Raw genomic sequence first — 27,312 nt, forward strand, 5'->3', positions numbered from 1 at the left:
ATATATGGCGTTCAGACGTCTGTGCGTTGTCATTGCTAAGTCTGACCGTACAATGGAAAGACTCAAGTTTTACTTGGCAAAAAGCAGTGTTGCGGACGAAACAATTTCGTAGTTAAAAAAACAAAACCATGAAAAACACTTTATTCATCCTTGTGTTAAGTTGTGTGTAGAAATTACACAAAATTCAGTCTCAGGTAAAATGTGATAGAAACAGCTTACACTGACATCCATGTTGATAAAAGATACTGTCATGAAGCCATGTTTGCATTTATTTGCACTGCTTTCCACTCTGGATGTTTATTTATGTTCAGCTTTAAGTATAAACGGGTCCATTCTACAACTTAATTTTTTAAGTTGTTGAATATAAAAAATATTTTTGTGCTGATATTGCAGTTCTTTTTTTTCCAGAACCAAAGAGTTTTTGAAATATTCATAAAATTGCATTTTGAATTACTTTTTGAATATTGCTTAAAATACTTAGATTTAAAGTTCTGCCAAAAGTTTAAAGAAAAAGATCAGAATTGGTGAACTTTAAAATGTTTTGGGTGCAGTGTATTTTTGCGTACAGGTATAATAGAATAGCTTTAGTGTTTTGTTTGTTAAAACTTGAGTATGTACTTATACAAAATGCAGCAAGACATAAAAAACAGTTTTATTGATTATAAAATACACTTTATCAGATTCATATCAGTATCGGCAGATATCCAAATTTATGATATCTGTATCGGACATAAAATGTGGTGTGCCATCTTTGGTCTGTACGTAGCTTCATCTGTATGAGGGCAAAGAGCTGCACGCCATCGACCCAGTCTGCGGCTCTTTTTCAAAGTCTGCATTCATTCGTAGCGATGCATGAAACAAAATCACGTGCCCAATACAAACTACGGTGACCGTTAAGTTACGTGCGAGCAACCTACGTTGAGCGTGTCACGTGAAACAAACGCAAACGGAGAAAGTAGCGTTACACTGAAGTCCAAAACATTTTAGATTCACATCAAGTCTTTTTTAAAAATCATAGAGATTGTAATCGTGACTGTATGTGTGGCGATGTTCGCGCATAGTTTTGCTGAGATTGGCCCAAACGACAGACGTTGTACTTACAAACATACTGAGATCAATATAATGAAAGATTGTTTCAGAGTTCAAATCCTCGTCTCTCCGCCCTCTCTGACGAAAATGAAAGTGAAAGTGAGCAGCAAGCTATCGAGGTCAGCGGAGAAACTGCAGAGAAAGAAAGAACAAACCGGACTCCTGGATTTCACGTTTTTCTCGTCCGTCTCTTTAAGCAGCACATCTCTGACTGTGTGAGGGAGATTTCTCCGTGGAGCTACAGAAACACGATGTGTAGGTCGACACTGATCACTTGTTTTGTCGTTTAGCAGCATGCTAATCGTGAACTAGCCCTCGGCCTTTTTTTCTGCCGTCAACACTAAACGTTTGTCTTCTTAAGCGTTACTAGATTTGAGTTATGGGGAGGAAATTACAACGTCTCCTTACAATTTTCCGTCACCTCCCTTTTTACAGATCGACGGGTGATAGGTCTGTGTCTCCTAACGCTGTTTATATGTCCCTGCACTGCTGCTCCCAGTAAGTCTCTGATTAGTAACACACACACACACGCACACACACACACAATCTCAGTGTCTGATTCTGCTTGTACCTTTAATATTTCTGATTTCTTCACATTTAGCCACATGTTATTGTTACTTCTTTTGCTAAACCTCGAAACTTGATTGACTTCGTTATAATAAGCTTTATCTTTCTGTCTTTAACCATCTTTTCCACTCTGCCAGTGTAAAAGATAAATGATGCCAGTGTTATTATTTATCTTACAGCTTCAACCAATCTTGTGGTTACCACCACACCTCGTGTCACTGTGACTCGTGGCCGTGACGTCATATTGCCGTGCTGGCTCAGTCCACAGCAAAATGCAGAGGACCTGGAGGTACGCTGGTACCGTACTAATCGCTTTGACAGCCCGTTAATGCACTACCAGTCAAAAACGTTCAAATATGAAGAAGCTGCCTATGTTGGCCGAGTCTCATTTGGACTCAAGGATGCAGCGTCAGGCGGGCTGAATTCAGGCGATGTGAGCCTGAAGCTGCTCAACGTCACAACTGAGGATGCAGGAGAATATGTTTGTTATGTCAGCAGCAGCCAGGGTTATGACAGTGCACCTGTTAATCTACTTGTGACAGGTCAGTGACTTTGGGGTGGAAATGTATATGATGTTAAAAGCTTTGCTCTGAACCCTCGCATTAAAATGTTCTTCATCTTCCCCCTCGGACCCTTTACCTAGCTTCGGGAAGTCCCCCTTTTCTATCAGTAGTGTGGGGAGAAGATGACAAGGTGAACGTGAGCTGTGAATCTGAAGGCTGGTATCCACAGCCTGTGCTGCGCTGGTCAGACAAGAAGCAAGATGTGAAACCTCAAAGTCTGGTGTACAAAAATCTCTCTTCTGGACTTGTTTTAGTCCACAGCTGGCTTCTTCTTTCCTCCACCTCTGAGCCTTCCTGCTCAGTGGGTCTCTCTGATAAAGAGGTAAAGGAGGCCAAAGTGAGCCTGGGAACTCTTCGTAAGACTGCTAAACCTGGTAAAGAGAATTTTTGTGTGTGTGTAATAGTTATATTATCTTTATTTGTTTTTGATTGTAAATATAGTAAAAGCTAAAAAAAACAGATTTTCTTGCTTTTTGTTTAGAGTCAGGGTCCTTGCCAGGTGGGTGGGAAGCCTTCGGAGTGCTTCTTGTAGCTGCATTAGTGTTGGCTGCATTCGGAGTAATGTACTACAGAAAGAAAGGTACCGAATACATACACAATACATTTATATAATATCTTTAAATAGATAACACTTTAAAGTTATCCACTGTCATATAAAAGTGTTCACTGTTCTAAATTAAATCCTGAAATGTTTGTTTTGTGTTTTAGTGAGGAACACCCAATCAGGAACAGACCAAATTGATGGTAAGAAAGAGCACACGACAAGTTTAAATTAATGCTCTCAGTTATATAAACATGTGCCGGGGCAGAAACTGAATTCTGACATGAATATTTTGTGTTTCAGGGAACGGCTTAAGTGGTAAGAACGTCACACTGAACAAATCATTTTTCACATCAGCTGTGGTTTTGTTATATGTGGAATAACGGGATAAAAGGATGATGCATTTCCTTGAAGATGGGGCAAAGTCAGCCTCTCACAAAACCTGGATCCTACTTCTCCCTGTGATTTGATATCCCCATGTAAGTGTTGTGCGTACATCATCATAATAATGTCAGTCCAGGATCAATATCGCAACTCTCCAATCATATTGTCTAAACACTTCGTTAGCATTAGCCAAGAAGTTAGCTGATGCTTAAAAAAAACTGTCTCTAGGAAACCAACAGCAGTAGCCTAAATTTGGCTAACAGCAAAGGTAACCTGATAATATATTTGTTATACTGAAAAAAATAATAAATAAAACACCCGAAATGCTTATCATGTCTTTCAGAAGAGAGTTTTATCTAAACACAGACAGTCTATTCTTTTCTCCCACACTACAAAAATTGAAATCACAACATTGTGATTGATTGGTTGCAATCTTGATCCTTGACCCACATTGTTATGATGATGCAGGAACAACACCAACATGGAGATATCAGATACACCTCCTAAACTACAAAAGTTATAGGATTGCAGTATCCCACACTAACCCATCAGTATCACTGTGGAAATGCAAGGCATTCTGTAATCATTTGCACAGTGTTGTACTTCCATGACAAAGAAATCTGACTCAAATGAGTTCTTCCATTAAAAAGAAAAATACTGATAAACTATTTGTTGTATTTCTCTACAGAGACTCAAAAACTTTTACCAAGAGGTAAGACGTTACTAAAGCTGACCTTGTTCTTAGAATCACTGTGACTCATGAAGGTTATATCATTAGGACATAATATAATAAACACATGTATTCTCTATTTCCCTACAGGAGTGGTGCAGCCAACATCTATTTCAGAAGCTAGAAATCATTATGGTAATAACTCAGTTCATTTTGTTTATAGTCTCACATTTTCACTGTTTTTTCTCTTTCATGACTTTTGTCACTCTTTCTGATTCAATTTTCAACAGTAAATGTTGAACTTGAGGACAAAAAGAACCAATACCTCAAGGTTGCAGGCAACAAAGTGAGAGAGGCCAACCCAAATGATCTTCCTGAAAGGTGTTTTCCTGATGGAGACATGGTTACCTGTATCACAGCTATCAAAGGAACATCTGCCTTCTCTTCTGGAAAACACTACTGGGAGGCTTCTATGAGGATAAACGAGAAGCTAGGCATCAAACAGTCCTGGTGGGTAGGAGTTACAAGTGCAGCTGAAATCCCCAATAATTCATCCACATCTTTTCCAAACACATCTAATGGTTTCTGGTTTCTGTCTTCGTCTCCCAAAAGAGCAAATAGTTTTCAGTTTAGCACACAACCTGAGATATTAATACCTCTCCATTCAAGACCAGAGACGGTCGGTGTGTATTTGGATCGTGACAGTGGTGAGCTTTCATTTTATAATGTGGAAGCGAAAACACTGATTGGATCTTTCACAGCTACATTCAAAGGTGAAATCTTTCCATTATTCAACCCTGGGAAAAGTGACAAATCACCTATGGAGATATTACACAGGGAAGTACAGAGTCAAACAGGTGATGAAGGAAATTGTGCAGGATTCAGCTGAGAACAAGACTTAAACTTAATATTGCAAGTAAGGAAAACTGTACAAACAAGCTGAAACATTTTCTTTGTTTTTATGGGAAAAGTATCGAATGACCTCACATTACTTTTATACTGACTTACTGAGACATTAAATCCATCAATTTTGTCTGATGTTCAGGTTATTTATACAGTTTAAGGATAAAGCTCAAACTTTGGAGGTCATATTAACTCAAACTCCATGGCTGCAGCATCATTTTATGTAAATACAATTTAAACTATGAATTTCTTGCTTATGGTTAAAAAAGTTAATTAATGTCTCTATTAAATCTTTGGGCAGGCAAACAAGTAAGAAAACATTTATGCTTTTAACACATTTGATTCCAAGTGGAGGCAAAATATGGTAAACAAAACGCGTGCTGCTGTGGAGGTTTAATCATCAAATTTTGTAGCTAATATAAAACTAAATGAAGAGACATAAATGTGTGCAATTTATTTTTAATTTTTAATCTGAAATAATTCCGAAGCTAAGTCAAAAAAGTGAATCAAATATTTAGCAAGTACGAATAAAATAAGGTTAAATGCAAGAATTAAGAGCAAGAATACAAAAATATATAAAAATGTGAGTCAAAAATAAAAATAATGATCTGAAAGATAAAAGTAATAAATTCATGCACACTAATACAAAGAAAAATTAAATGAGGCGAGTAAACCAGATAACCTAAGTGTTATAGCTGGTTTGTAGTTCACATGCCTGTCAGATATTGCCGAGCCAGATTACGTAGGGCCTGATAAATTTGCATAATATTTTAACATCAGGTGTAAAATTTAGAGGAATGAGCTTGGTGCCTGTGTTACAGGCGCATTTATTCACCTTTTTTTGGTAAACTAAAACCATGGCTGCTGTAAAATTCTATAGACAGGTAATGGAATATTTCTGTTAGCAGTGTGTTACTGTGCTCCGGCCAGTGGTAAAGATAGGGCAAACTTTCTTATCATCATCCTGGGAATAAAAGCTCCTTACCTTTGTGATATTCCCTAAATGATAAAATCCTGGAATGTGAGGTCACTGCCTTGCATCTCCAACTTGTGTGAAACAACGGTTAATATTGTGTGTAATGATGATGATAGTACCATAAATTATGATTCTTGATAAGCTAATGCAGATACCACAGGGTTAGCTTATCAACAACTGATCATTGATAGTTTATCACTGTTAGAAACCATAAATACTACAAAATAGTAAAATACTACCAAAAATATTAATACAAACAGAGAACACTACACATCCAGCCATCAGTATCTGACAGTGTTTCAGTGATTTGAAATATTTCTGTTAGCAGAGATTATTGTGGTTGTTGATAAAGCTGACCCTGTGGTAACAAAGAATACAATAATTGACCTAAAGCTGATCCGGGAGAATACCACAGATCTGTAAATAGTAGTTAGCATCACTCAGTACCTTCTTATACACGGTAAGCAGTGTCTGTGGCTTGGTTAGTCTTACAGTTGTTCTCAAACCCCTCTGATCTTTGTGTGGAACCAATGCTACGTTGTATGTTGTGTGTTTTACTTTACGTCTGCCAATACACTCCATGTGTTACTTATACTGTGATTAGGACATGTGTTGCTTGTGTAGTAGCTATAAGATTCGTTAGCATCACATGACCGTTTTTAAGGTTTTCTTTTTCGGTGTGGGGGTGAGGCTGTACTGATGTGTTAGTTCACTTTCCATTTTAAATTTTGTGATGTGGCACTATTGTAGTGGTCTTTTGTATTGTTTTCAAGTTCTGTATGGTATGCATATGTAACTAGAATAACCTTTGAAATACTTTGTGCATTTTGTTTGATAATGTTGACATTTTGCATTACTACCTTTTTTTTTAAATAAACAAAATCGATACAGGATGAGAATTTGTCATTTCATTTTTCTTCTGTTTTCAGCTTACACAAACCAGTTTACGAAAACACAGCAAAATGTCATACACTTTAATAAGTACAGACAGTATTTACAGTATGTACACCATAACACAATACTTTGTAATCACTACTGCATACTTTGATAGATTAGTAAGTATTTACATTGTGAATAAGACCATATGTTGATTTTGAAATACAATTTTTTTTTTTAAATTATGTTACTTGATAAATTCAAATAGGCGTGCCTTGATACATACTAGTTTGACTATGATCATGGTATAGAGGTTTGCAAAAAACACTTCACAGGTGCATCATGGTCCGAGATTTTGAAGAATACTTTTTTTAATACACTCTTCATTTGGGAGCCATGAGTTGGGAGAACAACGTCAGTCAGTATCAAACACAAACTATACAGTTTCATACATTTTTTCACATGACATGTAGTCTAGTTATAAAGATCAGAACCACTGGTATCTTCTTCCAAAGCTTTACACATTCATGTTTGGTCTTCAGCCTTCAGTGGAAAGAAATGCTAGACCAAGGACTAATTGCTGTAGTCAGAGACCTTTGTTGCTTGTTTCTTCTCTCTCTCTCTCTCCGTTACACTCACTCACTTGCCACTGTTTTCTAGTAAAGCAAAATGACATTAAAAAAATAAAAATAAAATAATACAAAAAAAAAAAATCATTCCTTGTGTTTCAATGCATATTCACACAAAAGTACATTTTTGTACAACCGCTTGAAAAGACATTTAAAAAAAAAGAGACACCGGGCATCCGCAACACCGAGTACACACATCATCTTGAACTGGAGTAACCCATCTGTCTTCTTAGCTTACTCATTGTTATTACACTACTCCCATATGACCAGAGACGGGGAATGCAGCTATACTTCAGAGTACGGCACCCATGTAAAAAATAAAATAAAAATAAATGGGAAAGAGAAACTGCGTCCCATCGTGATCTAGAGTTTATCCTCTTCATTGTGATTGCTGGTGGTTTTTACATTATGATATCTGTCCTGTGCCGCGTCTGCGCTCGGCCCTAGCAGACTGCAGCCGCGCTCTCCCTCCTCCCCTGCTTCTTCAGCAGCTGGATGCGGTTGTGGACGTAGAACTTGATCGCCCTCCAGTCTCGCTGGTTGCTCACCAACAGAGGGCAGAGTTCGAGGCATCGTTCGCAGTCCGCCTTCGCGGGGACGCGCAGTTCCATGAGGTTTCTCTTCAGGTGAGTCTCCACTGCTACACGCTCGGCTTCTGACCAGGGACGCTTCAGGACACCGCGCTTCCCTGTGTGACCGAGGCAGAGGAGTGACACAGTTTAATGACTGAAGTATTAATACAAATGTTTGTGAGGTCACGCACTAATAATGACAGATTTTACCTGATTTAGGTGGAATGTTTCTTCTCTTATGGGCATTAGCTAAAGACGGGCTGATGGCAGGTGACGGAACGGGCGCCTTTTTCTTCCGCGGAGGTCGGCCCGGTCCCTTCTTTTTCACCGTGACCTCCGTCTTCTCTTTAATTTCCTCTTTAACTTCCTCTGCCTCAGAATCTTCTGAGAAGGAATCTGCTGAGTTGCCAGACATGACTGTATGAACAGAGATCAAACAGAGGTTAGTTATCCAAACGTACTAGCCTGCAAAACTGTTCAACCACAAGGTTAATGTTACTTCAAACGTTAATAAATAAGTTCAAAGTTGTAAAATGTTCTTCTCAGACAAAATGATGTCTTTCAGGTAAGTTTTTTCTCGAGGGCTTAAAATGGGTCTCGGATTTGTAAACTTGCTCTCATAGGTGTGTTGCAGTTTAAATTGGAGACTACAGTATTTAAATAATGTTGCATGAAAATAACTGAATACATTTTAAAAATGAAATTTCAGTAGCTACTTTGCATTTTTAGAACTACAGTTTACATTATTCAAGTTTTTTTTACATTATTCAAGCAGGTGTTTGGTTTAGCATAACATAGCATAATGACTGGCTAATCGTTTTCCCTGTTGATTTTATGCAAAGCAAAGCTAACCAGCAGCTGGCTGATGCTCATTTTTTAAAGATGAGCTGGAGTTGCATTGATACTCTCATTTTATTCAATGAGCACACTACATTTCCCTGAGTCACTCAAACACACACACACAAATCTTTACCCTTATTTAAAAAACACCCCCCGCCCCAGTTTCATATTAACCTGTAGTGCCATCTAGCAATGCAGCTGCACTAATTTGTTTTAAATCCATGAAAGCTGCACTCTTAACTGGTGAAATTAGGGTTCACTGAACTTTCTAGAGAAATTTTAAAAAAAGAAAAAAAGACATGATGCAAGTCAGATAATCCAAATCTTTCTGGAAATATTCTTTAGTTTATATTACACGTTATACTCCTCAGACATTACTGTTCAGGCCACACGTGGCACTTGTGTTTCTTTTCTCATTTAATCATTATTTGTAATAACAGGACTAAACTATCCCATGGATATCACAATAACAAGCTGAACTGCTTTCACTGATATCTGTGCATAATAAAACCACCTACTGCTACCATCTTCTTTTTTACTGAAAGTCATTTATGTGGCTGAAACTGTTTCCATTAAAGTGAACAACTATGACAGTGCTGAGTTATAATTAGAGGACAGCAGACTGATCCATGGTATTGGCATCGTATTGATACTAGGATGATAGAATCAAAGTTTTGCTCCTATCTTATATGTTCAGTATGTAACCCTCTGAATTGTGTGGAAATGAAAACATTAAACAATAGAAGTTGACCCAAAGCGCTGCAGAGACGTTCACATTTACATTCCAGGTCTCCAAAAAAACAGTTTCAACATTCATGAGAAGCTGAAAGGTGTGCTTTATCGTGTTAACCAATTATTGTGGAAAATTAAAAGACCATGATTTAGTGGTCATTAAAATGTGTTCAGAATTTGCAAACTGATGAGGATGATTCATGTCTTAATCATGAGACACTGATCTGCCATTCACAAACTGCCTTTATAGAGTACAAGTATCAGTAATACTGGTACTGTATTGGATCAAAACTAGAAGCTGTAGTATTGCATAGCGCTAGTTTTAATAGGCAAAGAGAAATTCATGCATTGAAGTAGCTGTTGATGGGCAAATACTCCTCGACCATTCAATCATTTCTACTGAATAGAAAAAAATTAAGACTAAAAAAAATAAATCTTTTCCTTACCATCCAACTCGAGGCAGATGTGCTGCAGGCTCATCCCTCTGAAAAGCACTCCCTCCCTCTCTCCATAGAGAACGACTCGACCCACACGACCCATCAGTGCTGGGTCTCGTATGATAGTGGAGCAGTTCTGGGTCACGTGGTACTCGTGCTCCAGGAAGTCCTCCAGCCGTTTGATGGCTCCTCCCTGGCCATCACCCTCCTCCAGCAGTAGCAGCTGGGTAAGGATGGCTACCTGTCGCCGCACTCGTGTTGCCGTTAATGCTCCGGGGTTTTTAGCACCACTGGCTCTAGCCAGGTTTCTCAGGAGGTCTGTGCCGCGAAGTGGGGTGGCAGGGGAGTGGTAGGGCCGGGAGAAGACGTAGGGACTCTCTGGGTCCACCCCCACGTTGGGGCTGGTTCGAAGAAGCAGGTCGAGGCAGGATTCGCAGTGTGGCGGGAGAATTAGAGGCTGAATGCGCCCTCGCTTGCCTAAGACACCGGCCCGTGGGAGATGACACAAGACCTGGCGCTCAAAGGGGGACAGGAAAGCTTCCATGCCAGAAGGGGAGCTGTTGCTGGCGTTGGGCTGAGGGGTGATGCGGTTACGGTAGTCCTGGATAGTGAGCTTGGCCACCTCGCATTCTCGGTGGCGATTGTAGAGGATGAGCAGAGAGAGGCTGGAGTGGCAGAGCAGACGCCAGGCCTCGGCAGAGTGAGGAGAACGAGTCAAAGAAAGGAAGGAGGAGTGCTGCTGACGACGGAGATATAGGACCAGGCAAGAAAGGGAAGAGAGTAATGGAGACATGTGATGTCTGTGTGTGCTGGAAAGGGAAGAAAGAGAAACATGCTTTTAAAATAACAGTTGAATCACAATCAACTTTCAAAAAACCCCAAACATAAAAACACTCAGACACAGCAGAGCAGAAAAAAGACGACAATTCACCGCACCTTACAATCTCTCCATTCTTCTCTTCTGGTGCATCGTCCTCCCCTTCTGCACTCAGCTCCAGCTCTTCATCTGGATCAATGTCCGGCTCCGGTGTAGGAGGCGGAACTAACTCCTCTTGATTTCTTGAGCTTTCCACTTCGACTTTCTGCTGCTCTTCGTGCTTTTCTTTCTTCATCCTCCGGCCCCTTCTGGGGGTAGATGGTGGCGGAGGTGATGGACTCTTTACCCGGGGCACCATCGGGGGTGCTGGGGGTTTTGTGGCGGGCAGTGGTAAGCTGGGTGCTTTCTTAGCAGCTGGAGGCTGAGCCGAAGCATTTGGTGAAAGCGAGAGGGAGAACGAGACAGCGCCTGTGCTCGAACGGGTGGCAGGTGATTCCCTCTCCCTGGGGAAGAGAGAAGGGGGAGTTGGGTTGGAGGAGGACGACTGAGGGACTGCGAAGGAATGACTGTGAGTAGCAGAGGTGGAGGATGAAGAGGGGTGGGGTTGTGAGGCACTGCCATTTGAAGAGCTGTGCGTGTGGAGGTGTGCCAGCTCCATGGCTGTTCTGACTTCCGGCTGGTTGGCGTGGTGCTTCTCCAGGTGGCGTGCCAGGGATCGGTAGTGCCGGCCGCAGTACGGGCAGTGCTGCCGCCGGCTCACCGTGGGACCACTAGAACTGCCGATGTTTATGTTGATGTTATTGTTTATGTTAGTGGTTGGAGGTGTCAGAGAACTGACTGTGGGCTGGGGCTGGGATCTAGGTGGGGGTGCAACAGGTGTCGGGCGGGAGAAGGAGGAGCAGGGGCGCCCAGGTCCTCTGGAAGAAGTGGGTGCATTATTCTTCTTCTTCGAGTTGACCGCCGCAGGCAACTTGCGTTTCTTGCGGCGCCGAAGCATTCGACCCCTTATCTCTTCCATTTCCTCTTCTTCATCATCGTCGTCGTCGTCATCATCTTCCTCCTCTTCATCCTCCTCCCGGTCTGAGTCACTGGGTTCAGAGTGGGTGAGTGGGGAGGAAGAGGGCGATAATGACCACGAGGGGGTAAGGTAATCAGAAACAGAGAGCGATAGTGGGTGGGGGCCAGCCTCTTCCTCCTAAATGGACAGATTAAAAAAATTAAAGATCTAATTTTTTTTAGTTCAGAGTAGAGCTGGGCGATAGAACGATAACGATATGTATTGCGGAAAAAAATTTTCTATCGAGAAAAATTTAACTATTGCGATAGGCCTCATCTCTCTTGTCCTCTTAAAAGAAAAAGAAGAACAGCCAATCCAAATTAAGTAGCGCAGAGCCGAACCAATCACAGCCGCAGCGTCACGTCACGTGACTTGTTACGTACAGCACAAGTGCCAAGGCGCACATGTGTATTTGTTTTTGCAGCCGGGCTGCCCGGGTAATGGAGGAAATGAGTTTGCCGACTAGAGAAAAATCAACCGAGAGCGTGAGCGAAGGTTACCGAAGAAAAAACAGATGATGGTTCCAATGCCGGAGAGATTGTCGAACGGAAGGGCCACAGAAGTTCCGTAGTGTGAAGGTATTTCGGCTATTTCAAGTCTGACAAAAAACAGAGTAGTGCGCACTGTAAATTGTGCCGAAAGCAAGTCTGGAAATACAATAAAGCGGTGCATGCTCAATCTCTGACTGAAAGCGCTAATTCGTCATTCGGCTTCTGTCAGACTAAAGTCACTGTTCAAACTGTTTGAAAAGCTAAGCTATACAACAAGGAGAGATTGAGAATTTCCTTTTAGTTCTCAGTTTATTTGATATTGACAAAAGTTAGTCAATTTTGTCTGTTCTTCTGTAAAACAAACTAAGATTTATTTTTAGAATTAAAATTTTGTTTCTAAGTGGAATTGACAATTTAGTGGTCTGTTTTGTTTTTTCTGTTTTGAAACTTAAACGCTTTAGCGGCTGCCTTTTGTGTAGTTTGCAATATTTGCCTTTATTTATCTGAAACTGAAGTCTCATGTCATGTTCCTTAAGTACATCTACCCTGTTGAACTTATTATGGGAAATAAATATTTATATCAAAACAAGCTGCTGATTATTTCACATTTTACTTGTGAGCAACGGCACACTTAAATCTTACAAATATAGTTATTTGGCTTATATCGTGATATATATCGTTATCGCCTGAAATGAAAAAAAACATATCGTGATATGAAAAAAATCTTATATCCCCCAGCTCTAGTTCACAGGCAAAAAACAAAAAGAAAAAAATGCTCATGTTTGTCTCTCAATCGTTTCATTCTGTCTGCAGTGCCCATTTGAGAGTCTCCTGGAACCTACTGAGGACACAGAGTCACGTTTATGAATGGCAAAATAATTCCCCACACAGCTACCATCTGTAGCTTTTAGCATTAGGGCTTAAAGCTTGCTTATGCATTGGTGGACTGTCACCTCATAGCAACAAGGGTCTATGACACAGAACAACTGTAAGGAAAGCTCTTAGAAGGCTCCATTCACTGTTGAGCTTTTATCTTTTCATCCCAGAGACAAATACAGAATAACACCAAACATGTCATGTTTCCATCAGTCGGTAACTCACCAGTGCATTCTCGCCCCAGTCCGTTAGGCTGTAGTCCACTGTGATCTCCTCCCCTTTGGCGATGTCTCGGATCGCTATGACAACTAATCGCACCTGGGTTCCGCAGTGGACTTCTCGAATCCGGCAGTTTGGCGGCGGGTGGAAGAGCACGGGTCCTCGAACACCACTTCCCCCCTCCTCCCCCAACTCTGGCACACTAGAAACATGATGTCAAACTTGATTTCAACATATATTATTGACTTGATCACAACAACAATAACCTTCAATTCTGTCATTCTCATACACAAGTGGTCCACATAAAGGCTTCCACAAATCAAAACAATTCAACAAGTCTTAGCCATTATTCCAGTTAATCAACCGAAAGTGTTTTACAAGAAGGCCACAATAAAACCAACCTGCATCAACATGAACATGGCATCTGCTGGGAGTGTGGTGCATTAATAAAATCAGTCACATGTTCATGTGAAAGCCAGTTTAGTTATTTTTTTCTCTGCAGTTATATTTATACAGGTACACTGCTTGCTTCACAAGCCTGAACATGACAATCATTCAGTGGGAAATTTCAAAAAAAGCAAAACGCATGGATGCACATAAAAAACTTACAAATCATCAACCTCGCAGTTTGGTTTTTTTTGGTGTAAAATCACCATCTGAATGGCCTAACCAACTTGGCAATTTCCTTTCATATAATGAAACTTTCCTTTACAGCTGCACCAGACAGTTGCAGCTCTCTGCCTCTTTTCCATTTCAGTGACTTTCTGAAGCTCTGTACCCCTACGTGGCTCCACGTCTTTACATGTGTGTGGTTTCAAAATGACAATGCAAAGCACATATGAATGTTCTGAGGTCGATGAATGTATGAGCCTTGCTTTTTAGTCAGCGAAAAAACAAACTCAATTTAGCACCTCTCTTGAAACTTTCTGCCTACAGAATTAACTTTCCTTTTCTGTGACACTGTGTTAGCCTGCAGGTGTGGCTAGCTCCACATGAGTCTTTTTTCCCCCCTCAAAGATCATCTGAGCAAAGTGGTGAGGGTCCTACTTACCAGAGCTGAGTGGGGTCAGGCAGGTAGTAGGGACTGCCAGGTGGAGGGAGGCGGTCTTCTGCACCCTCAGGGTACTGGCCATCACCTGGGACAGAGTAAACATTTTAAAGAGGACCCATTATGCTTCTCCATATTCCTTTTCCCATATATACACAATGTTAAAATGTTGAATTCTTTTATTAAGCATGGCAAAAGTTTCAAAACTTCAGGTCTGCATGAGCTCAGAACAACCCCAAAGCTTGTTTTTTATGCTTGGCTCTGTATGTCGTTAAAGGCTATCCATAACAAGGTCCTCTCAGCTACATGGCTTTGGTTGTGGATACAGAATCCCCACCCACTTGCTGCTAAAAATTGAGGGGCATCCAATCAGAAAGAAAAGAAAAAAAAAAAAGTAGCAGTAAATGGAGGTTGCCCTTAAAGTAAAAGAAAACAGATTGAAACAAGCGAAACAAGCTGTTATATACTGGGTCATCTCTAACGGAGTCCAAGAATACAATTATGAGTTGGAAATTAGCATAATAGCTCCACTTTAAATCTCACACTTGTTATCACTTCACAGGTTTGGAAAGTAACATTTTCTTTCTCTCACCTAGGTATCAGTGGAGAAAAATACATCAACACCAGGTGGCAAACACATTGTGTGAGTCTTTACATTTACCGGGGCTGTAACTGTGCTCTGACATGCTCTCCTCCTCTTCATCTTCTGTCACATATGCTCGGTCACACACCTTTACAGGTGTTCCCTTCCTTTTCCTCCCACACACACGGCTGTAGAAACAAAGTCAGGCCTTCATTTATTAAATTAAAAAAAACAGCACACTCACACAAAGACTTTGTATAAACACGGGAGTGGATCACAGAACAAACAAAGTGATCATGTGTACATGCAGCAAAGCAATACAGTTGTATGCTCATGTGGATGACCTACTTAACTAGTCACTGTGGTAAAAAGGGATAAGAAAATCATTTTAAACTTGTGACTTTAAAAAAAAAAATACTGGATATATGATGAAGACTAGAGCAGGATCTAGGAACTTTAGTAGTGTTGGGTTGATCTATTAAAAATGAATTCTGTGACTTTATGCATTTACTACACTGCACATCTGAATCAGTGCACCACCTGCTAGTGGGAGAGCAAACAAGGAAAGAAGGAAGGTAACAGGAAACAGTGTGCTGCTGGTGCAGCCAACAGCTTTTCTCTTTGTTCAGAATCATTTGTAACTTAACCACAAATTGTGGCTGAGCGAGCTGGCACGACTGATGTCAACACTTTCCCTGTCAGCGTCTCTTTCTCTCGCACTCTGACTCGCTGTCACTCTCGTTATGTTTGATGCAACATCTGTGTGGAATTTTTTTTTTTTTATTGCATTTACTGTAACTTAATATTTAGTTGTCAACTCAACTTAATGTTAATATATCTCAGCTCTACTCCACATATGTGTGTGTGAGAAAGCAGGTGCACTCACAGTGTCAGCAGGGAAAAGAGTAAACTAGCCACTTTAAATGGCAAGAGGATGTGGTAAAATTTTTACGGCTGAGCTGAAATGAGACCAGTTCTAATAAATTAGGTTGATAATAAAAATAAAATTTGTTCTTTTAATAATTTTTACTAATAAATATTCACTTTTCTACATTTTGTTTTATAAAGATAGGAATGCGGTGTTTAAGTCAAGCCTGATGTCATCACATACATTAAAATATCCCCAGTCTCCTCCTCAATGAGGAATACATTGTACTAGCTTAACACTGGTACTGAATCAGTAGTCTGTCTCAGCAAATGCCCAAAGTTTAGATACTGTGATCTAATAAATGCTTTAAAAATGCAAATACATACAAGTATCACAGAAAATTGTACTAAACCCTGCAAAACATATTTAAATTTGTTTGGCATGACTAGCATTGAATTTTGAGATTGACCTAGTTTAAAGAAAAAACAACAACCAAACAAACTCTAATATAGTACAACACCATGATTCAACAGCTTAAAGAACCACCTCAACTTGAAGTAATTGTTTTCTCCATGATTTTATCAGGAATTTTGGTCCAGCCTTCTTTACAGCGTAGCTTCAGTTCATTGTGGTTTGGAGGCATTTGTTTATGCTCAGGTCTCGCTTCAGTATTTCAGTTTTGTTGAGGTCTGGACTCTGACTGGGTCATTGCAGCACCTCAATTCTTTTGTTTTTCAGTCATTCTGTTGTAGATTTGCTGCTGTGATTGGGATCACTGTCCTGCTGCTTGACCCAGTTTCTGCCAAGCTTTAGCTGTCAGAAAGATAGCCGCATATCTGACTAAAGAATACAGGTCCTTCTCAAAAAATTAGCATATTGTGATAAAGTTCATTATTTCCTGTAATGTACTGATAAACATTAGACTTTCATATATTTTAGATTCATTACACACAACTGAAGTAGTTCAAGCCTTTCATTGTTTTAATATTGATGAGTTTGGCATACATAACTCATGAAAACCCAAAATTCCTATCTCAAAAAATTAGCATATCATGAAAAGGTTCTCTAAACGAGCTACTAACCTAACCATCTGAATCAACGAATTAACTCTAAACACCTGCAAAAGATTCCTGAGGCTTTTAAAAACTCCCAGCCTGGTTCATTACTCAAAACCGCAATCATGGGTAAGACTGCCGACCTGACTGCTGTCCAGAAGGCCATCATTGACGCCCCCAAGCAAGACGGTAAGACACAGAAAGAAATTTCTGAACGAATAGGCTGTTCCCAGAGTGTTGTATCAAAGCACCTCAGTGGGAAGTCTGTGGGAAGGAAAAAGTGTGGCAGAAAACGCTGCACAACGAGAAGAGGTGACCGGACCCTGAGGAAGATTGTGAAGAACCGATTCCAGACCTTGGGGGACCTGCGGAAGAAGTGGACTGAGTCTGGAGTAGAAACATCCAGAGCCACCGTGTACAGGCGTGTGCAGGAAATGAGCTACAGGTGCCGCATTCCCCAGGTCAAGCCACTTTTGAACCAGAAACAGTGGATGAGCTTAAGGCCGCTATCGAAGCATCCTGAGCCTCCATAACACCTCAGCAGTGCCACAGGCTGATTGCCTCCATGCCACGCCGCATTGAAGCACTCATTTCTGCAAAAGGATTCCCGACCAAGTATTGAGTGCATAACTGAACATAATTATTTGAAGGTTGACTTTTTTTGTATTAAAAACACTTTTCTTTTATTGGTCGGATGAAATATGCTAATTTTTTGAGACAGGAATTTTGGGTTTTCATGAGTTATGTATGCCAAAATCATCAATATTAAAACAATGAAAGGCTTGAACTACTTCAGTTGTGTGTCATGAATCTAAAATATATGAAAGTCTAATGTTTATCAGTACATTACAGGAAATAATGAACTTTATCACAATATGCTAATTTTTTATTATTATTTCTTTTCTTACAGGAAAGGTTACTTTGCCTTTAAAATGCTGGCAGCCGGGTGAAGTGTGTTGACTGTTTGAATAAAGACTAATCGATTGTGAAAGAATAACACAATTTGCAATCATTGGGAGTGTGACTACAGAAATTACCATGCACATTAGAAGTTTAAATATCCAGCTTGCTGTGGTGGTGGACCGTAACTATTATTTTGTGGCTGCTGCTAGTTTCATGTGTGAAATCAAAACCTAACAGATTTTTTTTTTAAAATCACATCGTGAACATTACATTGTAGGTCTACAACTCCAGAGGGATCAACTCATTCTGAAAAATTTTGCGAGCACCCTCAATGAAACAGGAAGTCCTGACGGTGGTAGTTGTCCCCCATTTAGAAATTATCTGACCCCTCTGGACTCTGCACCACCATCTGCTCAGCACTGATGTGAACATGTGCTGCAGATGGTGCCAAGAGTATTAAAACAAAAAACAAACCCCCACACACACACATAAAAAAGCTTGGCATCAAAGCAGCTCTGCTGGAGACCAATTCCAAACAACTTCCCAGAGAATCTCTTGCATTATGTCCAAATAAGTTTAATATACGACAACATATAAGCTTCATAAGGACATATTTGTGTTTAAGTTATTGTTCTGCAAACAAATAGATAATTGCATTCAACAGAAAAATAATCTCATGCAGTCTACTCAAATACTACTGGATTTACATCATGTGGCTGACTAATAAAAATGCAGAAAAGAGGTGATCACTGGAGAGGATTAACAAACACTGATCTACTGCACAGCTATTGTGAGGCTTAACACTACACTTATTAATCAAAAATGGCCCCACCCCTTTAAGCAATCACGTCAGTCTGTAAAAAGGAAATGACCAAAAAAAAAGAAGCATGATTAGCAAAACACTGCGTGCCTAATTCTCTGAGCACGGTGACAGTAAAGTGTTTTTGGAGGCATTTTGGTCGCGGTCAGCAACTTTGTTTACTCACACCGCACAAGCCACGAGTCATGATCTACACCAGCTGAGCACTCGAGAAGTGCTGGGAGCTGAACGACATTGTCATTGAATAATACGTTCAGTCTAAGAAATCATATGACTGAGGTTACCGAGGAGAGGGAGAGATATAACTGACAGTCTGGGTTACACAGCTGACGGCTCCTGCTGAGGACATGCTAACATTAATGCTAAACCACGGCTAGCCCCGTTAGCTTCCAACGGCTAACGCTGGTACTTCTGTCCCGTCAAAATCTCAAAAAATAAAAGGATGGCGCTTAAATGCACAGCGGGTTGGATGGGGGGAAGATGCACCCTCGCTGGGCACACCAGCTGCAACCCGCAGGTGAACGAAATTCACTTTCCATTCCCCGTTCTCTGCAATATTACGCTGAAATCATGCACGCGAAGAAAAAGGGCTTCTAATGGTAACTAAACAGACGCGCACGGCGCGTGCGTCTACGGCGTTGCATTTTGCTCACAAATCTCCGCTGAGAAAAAAGGACCGCTCGCGGCCACAAACCGGAGGCTCGCCGGTCTCACTCACCCCGTGGAGGCGGCGGTTTGCTCCCATCCCCGTCGCTGTCGAGGGTCGGTGGCTCCCGGTAGTCAAAAGGCGACCGAACATTCTCCGCCATTAGAACTGCCTTCCCTACCTCTCGCGCTCCGGTAGATTGCACAACGCGCATGTGCACAAGATCCTTTGGGGTTCTATTGGTAAAATGGGGTGCACTCACCTCTATGAGCGAGAAGCTAGTTTAATTTTATTGACGCGTTATTTATTTATATTTTTACTTCATATGGCGACAGTTTAACTTTCAAAGACCTAAAACAGAAATAAAGACTAGCAGCAGATACGAGTGAAATACAACTAATATAACTATAACTGCTAAATACATGTATCCAAGTGCGTTTAAATTTCGTATACCTCACGATAACACAGAAGAGCATTTTAAAGTCTAGGCTGTCTTACAGCTTTAGTCATTATGTCTCAGATTACAGTCTTTCATACCCTCAATCCCAGTGAAAACCTCCTAAATTTTAGTGTATAATATACAGAATGATTATACGTGGATAAAATTGTCCTAACTTTTGAGCTAAAAAGCAAAATAAACATTTTTAATAACCGTCTGCAAAACAGACTATCACAAAGACGAAAAAAGGTTTTCTGAGTGCACGAAAAGCTGTTTTTTAGAGTTAAGGGGGGTTGGCTGTTGATCAACAGCTAGAGCATGTTCTTGTTTGCTCAATGACAGTACATATACATAACACATTTTTACAAAAATGTAAGACTTACTTGTTTCCCCTGCTAGTGAATGTTGACTATGCCTCATTGCACTTATATGATTACAATACTTTGAAACGCATTTTCTCACACAAAAACTAAAGATGAAAATTTCAGAATACAGATATGAGACACATTACATAAGACGTTATTAACAATTTTGTCTTTGGTTTGCATATATGGATGAATGAAGCAGGACAAAGGGGTCACCTATCATTTATCATTTTGTAGCAGCCCTGAATGTTGCTGTATACATATTCACCATCATATAATGATAATATATGATTTTAACTGCATGTTTTTTTCTTGTTTTGTTTTTTACACTCAGTTGTGTGGTCCTTTTTTACCATCTGTGCGCTGTGTGTGTGTGATCTCAAAACAGTGGCTGCGAGCATTGATAAAACTGTTTTGATGTTTGGTGTTGTCAAGAGTCTGAGATTTTGTGAATGTATTTTTAACAACCGGCTTTTGCACTTTTGAGATAAAAAAGGTGGAAGGTTTCAAGAAATGGAGCTTCGCAAATGTGAAAAATCATTACACGCAATTCCCTAAGTGAAAACACAAAGTCACTTTCTTCCTGCTTTTTTTTTTGTTTTTGTTTCTCATGGAAACCAGTTATAGCTGGTGGGTGGCATGGATCAGTTTACTTGTGGAATATTTCTTCACGCTGCTTTAGCGTGGAATAAAATTGTGTCTGGTATTCTTGAGAATCTGTGACCTGACCCCAAAAAAGACACAAAATGCTGCTGTGGCAAACTAATCATGGAAATCCCTTATTCTGCATTTACGTTTTCACTCAGTTTCCATTTATTTTTGAGCCACAATACCTGAGAATTCAAATCTTTTTGAAAATGCATGCATTTTTGAGTTTGTATTCTTTTATGTCATGTAACAAAGTTTTTCAGCGTTCCTTAAGCACCATCCCTACAGGTGTTGATGTCCTGCAGTGAAATTGAGCTTAAATGTAAGATTACTTGGCCTCAGTGAAGTAAACACAAAGTTTCTTTCTATGTTGAGTGATTTGTTGGTTACAAACCAGGAAACAGTTTCGAATACAGTGTTGACTTTTCACACTTTTTTTTAAAGAGAAAGGACCAAAATATCATAAAATATATTAAACAATAATGGGAAACAGTAACATAGTACATTTTATGATAACTGCTTAATATATCAACAGATGTACGGTAAAATGACCTTTCACCTAATCTCAGCTGCAGCAGCATTACCTCTCTGTTGCTCTGCTCTGCTGTGTGCATTTCTTACATCACGACTTTCAGATATTGTTTTATTCAGAGAGAGGACAAACTTGTCGATGAGCTTGTTATATTGTAGCGTGTAGGTTGTGAGATGGTTGTGGCTTATATATCACGTGGGAGAGCCCTTTTAACTCTTATGCTTTTTCTTCAGTAATTCCAAGACTTGCACCACTACTGAACCTTCCTCTCTCTTACTTCACTAGATGTTACATGTCCTCAGGTTCATCCATGATCAGTAATTGTACTGCTTAAGCGATCTTCACAAGAACCTAAAACAATGTGCCACTGGTTTAAAAAGCAAAGAAAAAGTAAACACAAAATTGAAATGATTTACTAATTATTACATATTATGCGACATGTGTAAATCATATTTCTATCAGGGGTGGACAATTCATTTTCCCAAGAGGCTATTTGAAAAACTGGGACTGCAGTGGAGGTCCGCACCAATAAGCTTATAAAAAGATACAACTGAGCAAAATGGAGTTCATCTTACTGGTGCAGCCTTTCACAACAGTCCCAGTTTCTCACATGAGGTCTTTGGAAAATTAAGTGTCCATCCCTCATCTATACTTGTGGTTTATTTTCTTGGCACCAAAACAGCTAGGAGACAATCCCTTGAGGGCTGCATCAGGAAGGGGGCATGGTTGCTGGGTATGACCTACTGTTAGGTCAGCAGGAACATTGACACAATTTCTGTCATTATGCTTCTGTACGCCACCAAAGTGGATTTTAAATCAACAGACAAGCCAGTTGTCCAGGGACTTTTCAGTTTCTAAAACTGGGGGTTGTGTATAAAAATGATTGTAATTTCTAAAAAGGTCAAGTAGTATTTTCATTAAAGCCCTGAAGTTAAAGCTGAAAGCTGGATTAAAATCCCCCGTAGTGGTTTGCAAAGAAAAAAATTAGAACGAAATGTGCAATTGTCTAATAACCTAACCCTAAGTGCAGTTCATCATACTGTCTGCATGCCTCAGACCTGATGCCCTACCCATGTTTATTATAGATATTGCATCTTTTACAGTGTGGCTTGAATTAACTTGTATCCAATGCCAAGCTGACATGCTTCACATCAGAGTACATAGGACACGACCCAGAAGAGAAAGTAGAGCCAATACCAACAAAACACAAAGATTAAGATGAGCTTTTAATCTTCAATACACATCCAGTTATTCATCACAGACATAAAAGAAAAGCATGGTCATCGGATATTCACCATACGGGCAAGTGTGGAAGTCACAGCTCATTCACTGCTTGAGCGTATACTGTGTCAGGCATCTTAAACGACAGTGAAATCGCTGCGTTTCAGAATGTTTATATTTTTGGTTACAGACAGTACGGCCCAACTGTAAAATATCCATCAGAGGGCCCGGAGAGAAAAAAAAAAAAAAAAGTTTTAGAACCACTGGTCTAATAGTTCCAACTTGTGAACAGTGTAGCAGCAAATTCAAGTATAGCAACAGGAGAGAACCTGGCGACCAGAGCAGCAAAACATGACACTTGATCATCACAGACTGTGCCAGCCCCATAAACATCCGATCGGCCAGCCTATACACGACAACATGAAATCTAATTTGGAATCATTAGATATGTTAGTAACGTGGTACATGAAGAAAAGCTGTTTAAATTAGTAAATGGCTACATATTTAGCTGCATGTCAGTCACAGTTTAACAGTCGTGTTTTTATGGTGTTAGTGTAGCAGTCAGATTTTGGAGTGTTAAGAACAGCAGGTACTTAGTCATCAAAGGTAAATCCACTTAAATAAAATAAATTATACACAGCATACACAAAAAAGTCACTTTCAAACATTCTTAAATGCCACTGCACAAAGCAAACTGTAAAGTGTAAAGTCTGCACACTCTTTTTTTTTTCTTGTCCAAAGAACCGACAACTGTGGCAAACCAGAGGGCTCTTTAGCGCTTGCTGTGGAAATACTAATGCCTAGGAAAAGCTGTTTACTTTGCTAAAGGAGCTTAGCTGGGATTTTACTTGAGTGTTCACAGAGTATATTCCACATCATCTTACAATTTTGAATTTGGAATACATCAAGGGGAAAGCTGGCTGCTGAATAAGCTCGTTCGTAGATGCTGATCGACTCTAACTAGGGAATTTAGGCCTCCTCTGCTCCTTCTCTCTCCGTGTGCAACACATGGAGAGTTTTCGCGGCATGATCAGACCAGTGGATCAGCTCCAGCAGCACTCGATAGGTCCAGAGTTTGAACCCGAAAACTCCCCCAGAGCCGTCGGTTTCCTACACAGAAGAGAGCAAGATAAAGCAATAGATGCCTCTCATTAGGATTGAGCCCTAGCATACAAATTCTGCTAAGAAACTGTTTTGGCCTAATGAACATGTCCACACTTGGTGAAACTCATTTGGATTGTTTACTAATTAACTAATTTAAATTAATGTCACCCTTTATATTTGACAATGACAATGTCACAAACAAGCACTTAAATCACACATCCAAAGGCTACAAAGTACCATTAGCATACATCTGAAGTTATCAACAACCAGATGACTTCACATTAAATATTTGGTGCTTCAATTCAGTTGTATATAGTGCCAAATCACAACAGGAGTCACTTCAAGGTGCTTTATATTGTAAGGTAAAGACTTCAATAATCAGACGACCCCCTATGAGCATGCACTTGGCGACCAAAGGAAGGAAAAACTCCCTTTTAACAGGAAGTAACCTCTGGAAGAACCAGTCTCAGAGAGGAGCGGCTATCTGCTGGGACCACCTGGGACTTGATCTGCTGGATGTGAGGGGAGGAAGAAAGGACTTAAGACACACTGTGGAAGAAAGCCACAGTGGGTGGAAAAAAGTGAATAAAGAATAAACAGTGCATTATGGGAAGCTTGCAGCAGCAATGGAGGATTCAGGGTCATCTGATCAAGCCCTAACTATATCCTTCATCTAAAAGGAAAGTTTTAGGCCTAATCTTAAAAGTAGAGAGGGTTTCTGTCTTCCGAATCCAAACTGGGAGCTGGTTCAACAGAAGAAGAGCCTAAAAGCTAAAGCTTCTGCCTCCCATTCTACTTTTAAATACTCTAGTAACAACAAGTAAGCCAGCAGTCTGAGAGAGAAGTGCTCTATTGGGGTGACCTACAGCCCTCTGTTTTGTTCCCCACCAACCTGTGGGAGAAATATCCATCTGTTTAGTCTGTTGTCGATGTAAAACTAAGGACAAGTACAACCAGGGTTTTCTTGAACATTTCAGGGCCTGAACTAATGATTTGAAATGTTTGTATACAGCGTTAGTCACATTCACACAAAAGCTGTAATTCATGTAATACAGGGTTTAGTCACAACCATGCTGAGATTTTAGGTTTTCCATCTGATGAGAATGTAAAGTCAGAGCCTGGCTACTCTAAAATAAAGTTTTTTTTCGGGCTTAGTCAGATTTGCCGTACATGATCCAAATACTGTGATGCCGTTAAAATAAATGCATTTAAGCTCATAGATGTAGGTGTTGAAACTGAATTTTATCCACTTCAGGGGGTTTACTTGGTCAACCCGATGTCAAAGGGTTGAAATCAGTTACATGGAGAAAGCCAGGGACATAAAGACAAATCATAATAAACCTTTACAGCACTCTGTGCTGCATGCACGGTTTTAGTCTATATGATGCCACAAAGTTTAAGTGATAATCAGGGCTGTGTCGGACCATATCACATGCGATGATACCTGTATGAATTCTTACGAGATGTAAAATATATCACTGCTGACTTCACTGCTATTGCGACACCATTTACATTCCCTAGAGTGTAAATCTAAATAAAGGAGACAAACCCAGGCATGTCTGACGCCGAGAGCTGTGCGTCAGCCTCCAGTGATGATGATTTAGTACCTAAAAAGGGAGCTACTCCAACAAGCTCCAACAAGCTCAAACAAAACAGAAAACATCTGCTCCCACTGAAGGTGGAAATGACAAGCTGGTGATGTGCCACCACAGAGCAATCAGATGACTCCACGATCATCGCTGGAGCGCTCACTACCTGCACTCGATGCGTCAGGAAGAGCAGACGGTGGATGGAAATTACTGATGTGGTTACACGGTGGTGAAGGAGGGATTTAAGCAGCTGGTTAAAAAGCTTGAGCCGAGATACAACACTACAGGCAAAGCATATATTTTCAGTGTTATTATGTGATGATACTGTGCTGCTCCTGCAGAGTTAGAGGGTTCACACTGGACTTCAGTGTGAAGAAGTTATTTTATACATTAGTTAAAATTTCCGGGGAAAACTCTACCTAAGCCACTTCTGAGCTCACATTTTCCTGTCCTTCGTCACTGCTATTGCACTATAATGCAACTGCTGCTGGCACCTGTTTCCATAGATTCACACTTCACAATAAGGAAGTGTGTCACCTCACTGCAAAAGGATGGAAAATGCTGCTAGGTTGCAAGTATCAATAAAATGTTCTTCAGTATTTTTCCCTAGATTGTCAGAAATCTCCCAAACGTTCTTGAAATATTGTGATATATTTTGAGGCCGTATTGCCCACCGCCACTTTTAATGTGTTATGGGCTGTGGACAGTGGTGAGTGTCATCATATTAGAGGAAAGGCCACAAGGACATGACTAACTACAAAACCCCCCAAACGGCACCTCATTTACCTCATTACACTGATTATCAGGGGTAACCTCCAGGTTTGTGCCGTCGGTCTGCACCAAACCTTTGGTGCTGTAGAGCAAGTGTTCCAGTCGGGCTTGCACGCTCTTCCTCATGGACTCGTACTCATCCTCCAGCTTGCCCCATTCCTCTTCTTCCTTCTGGATAACACGGTGGAGCAGCCCAAGGCACTGCCGCAGAGCAGAGTGCAGCAACTGCACCTGCTCCTCCGTGCTGGGTTCCTCAGATTCTGGGGACGGGGACACGAGGCGCTTCCCATCTGGGGTGTAGCTGGACAGGAAGGTCTCCCTCTCCGTCTGAAAAGATAAATAAATATAAATTTGTCCCACTCCGATGCAAACGGAGTGGGACACTTACCTTGCACCCTTTAATCTCATTTTAGTATAAGTCTATTTTAGGGACCAAGAGATAACCATTGATTAAACTGATCAATTAAGAGCTTTTCTGAAAGGATGGATGGCAGCACGGAAAAAAATCCAATCCAATCTATCCATTAGGTTCCCCTGGGGAAATTGAGTGGTGGGGTGAGGTGGGGGGGCATCTTTTTGTGTAATCACCCCCCTCCCTCCACTGCACAGTATCTGCTCCAAGAACAAACTAGTCAGCTTTAAATCCTGCTGTGAAAGACAGACACAGTCCAAAAGCGACAGGTAGCTAGCTGCCTGGGTACTGAAACACTATGACTTTAAAGAAAGCTCCAAATAACTGGGAGGGGAGCGTCCCAGACAGAATGACCCGCATGAGCTAAGCAGAAAGAGTGGCTACTCTGATCACTCACGTATAGCCGGAGCAAACTGGTACACTCATGGTGCAGTAGCCGGGCAAGAGCCACCGCTTGTCCCGTCAGCGAGCGGCCAGCTATCGGCTGCTCCTCCTGCTCTGCCATTTGCTCTCAGCCGTGTTTATGTCAAAGGTGGGCTAGCAGCGAGCGGGGCGCAGACCGACCGACAGGAGCAGAAACAGTCCCCCTCCCCTCTGGCAGCGAAACTACGCCGTGTGGCTGTTTCTGGATACTTTTGCGGTCTGAACACGAGCCGGAGATCCACGCGGGGGGAGAGTCAGTGGAGCGCGATTGTGCGGGTGCTCATTTGGCATGTACACCACCAACAAGAGGGGATGTAATTGGTTCCGCCAGCCACGGTGTGCGTGTCTGTGCGTGTGTGTGAGTGGGGTGTACAGAAAACGTCACCATGCGGCCCACCCATCCACCCTCCACGCATAATAAAAACTCTGTTTATTGGAATAGCTTCCCCCCCCCCTTCTCTCCAGCAGCTGTAAACAACGATGGAAAACTACATAGGTTTGTTGTATAAGTAAAAAAAGAGAGTAAGTTAATTTTTGTTCAATGCATTGTTTGTTTAGTTTTTATAGTTTTTATTAAAAGGCCAAGGCTAACAATTAATTTTGCGATGCGCTGGAGATGTGTGGGAAAGTATATCTCAATTAATGT

The 27,312-nt window shown here is 40.8% G+C and overlaps 3 protein-coding genes across 4 annotated transcripts; 1 reads left to right on the plus strand and 2 right to left on the minus strand.

The window, feature by feature from the left end:
* Window positions 1–659: 659 nt before the first annotated feature.
* On the plus strand, window positions 660–6,586 carry LOC102080609 (butyrophilin subfamily 1 member A1). Its single transcript, XM_005468256.4, has 10 exons — window positions 660–1,344; window positions 1,525–1,587; window positions 1,836–2,198; window positions 2,300–2,593; window positions 2,701–2,799; window positions 2,928–2,963; window positions 3,064–3,078; window positions 3,833–3,856; window positions 3,965–4,009; window positions 4,105–6,586. Exons 1-10 carry the CDS (start codon window positions 1,341–1,343, stop codon window positions 4,701–4,703), a joined length of 1,542 nt encoding a protein of 513 aa, XP_005468313.1. The 5' UTR covers window positions 660–1,340; the 3' UTR covers window positions 4,704–6,586.
* Window positions 6,587–6,648: 62 nt separating this feature from the next.
* Window positions 6,649–19,391, minus strand: LOC102080699 (uncharacterized). Of its 2 annotated transcripts, none has more exons than XM_019352992.2 (8): window positions 19,235–19,391; window positions 14,949–15,059; window positions 14,291–14,375; window positions 13,246–13,441; window positions 10,716–11,791; window positions 9,789–10,588; window positions 7,981–8,187; window positions 6,649–7,886 (listed from the first exon to the last, which is right to left on the minus strand). In XM_019352992.2, the coding sequence occupies exons 1-8, from the start codon at window positions 19,374–19,376 to the stop codon at window positions 7,642–7,644; spliced, it is 2,862 nt and encodes a 953-aa protein (XP_019208537.1). In that variant the 5' UTR covers window positions 19,377–19,391; the 3' UTR covers window positions 6,649–7,641. The 2 variants fall into 2 exon arrangements, with proteins under 2 accessions (XP_019208537.1, XP_019208532.1); XM_019352987.2 differs by having other exon boundaries at window positions 14,943–15,059.
* A 2,962-nt stretch (window positions 19,392–22,353) lies between these two features.
* Window positions 22,354–27,031, minus strand: LOC100712389 (ciliary neurotrophic factor). The gene is made up of 3 exons (XM_003450330.5): window positions 26,641–27,031; window positions 25,847–26,158; window positions 22,354–23,477 (listed from the first exon to the last, which is right to left on the minus strand). The coding sequence occupies exons 1-3, from the start codon at window positions 26,746–26,748 to the stop codon at window positions 23,337–23,339; spliced, it is 561 nt and encodes a 186-aa protein (XP_003450378.1). The 5' UTR covers window positions 26,749–27,031; the 3' UTR covers window positions 22,354–23,336.
* Window positions 27,032–27,312: the final 281 nt, after the last annotated feature.

Source organism: Oreochromis niloticus, linkage group LG3 (assembly GCF_001858045.2).
Source record: "Oreochromis niloticus isolate F11D_XX linkage group LG3, O_niloticus_UMD_NMBU, whole genome shotgun sequence".
Taxonomy (NCBI): domain Eukaryota; kingdom Metazoa; phylum Chordata; class Actinopteri; order Cichliformes; family Cichlidae; genus Oreochromis; species Oreochromis niloticus.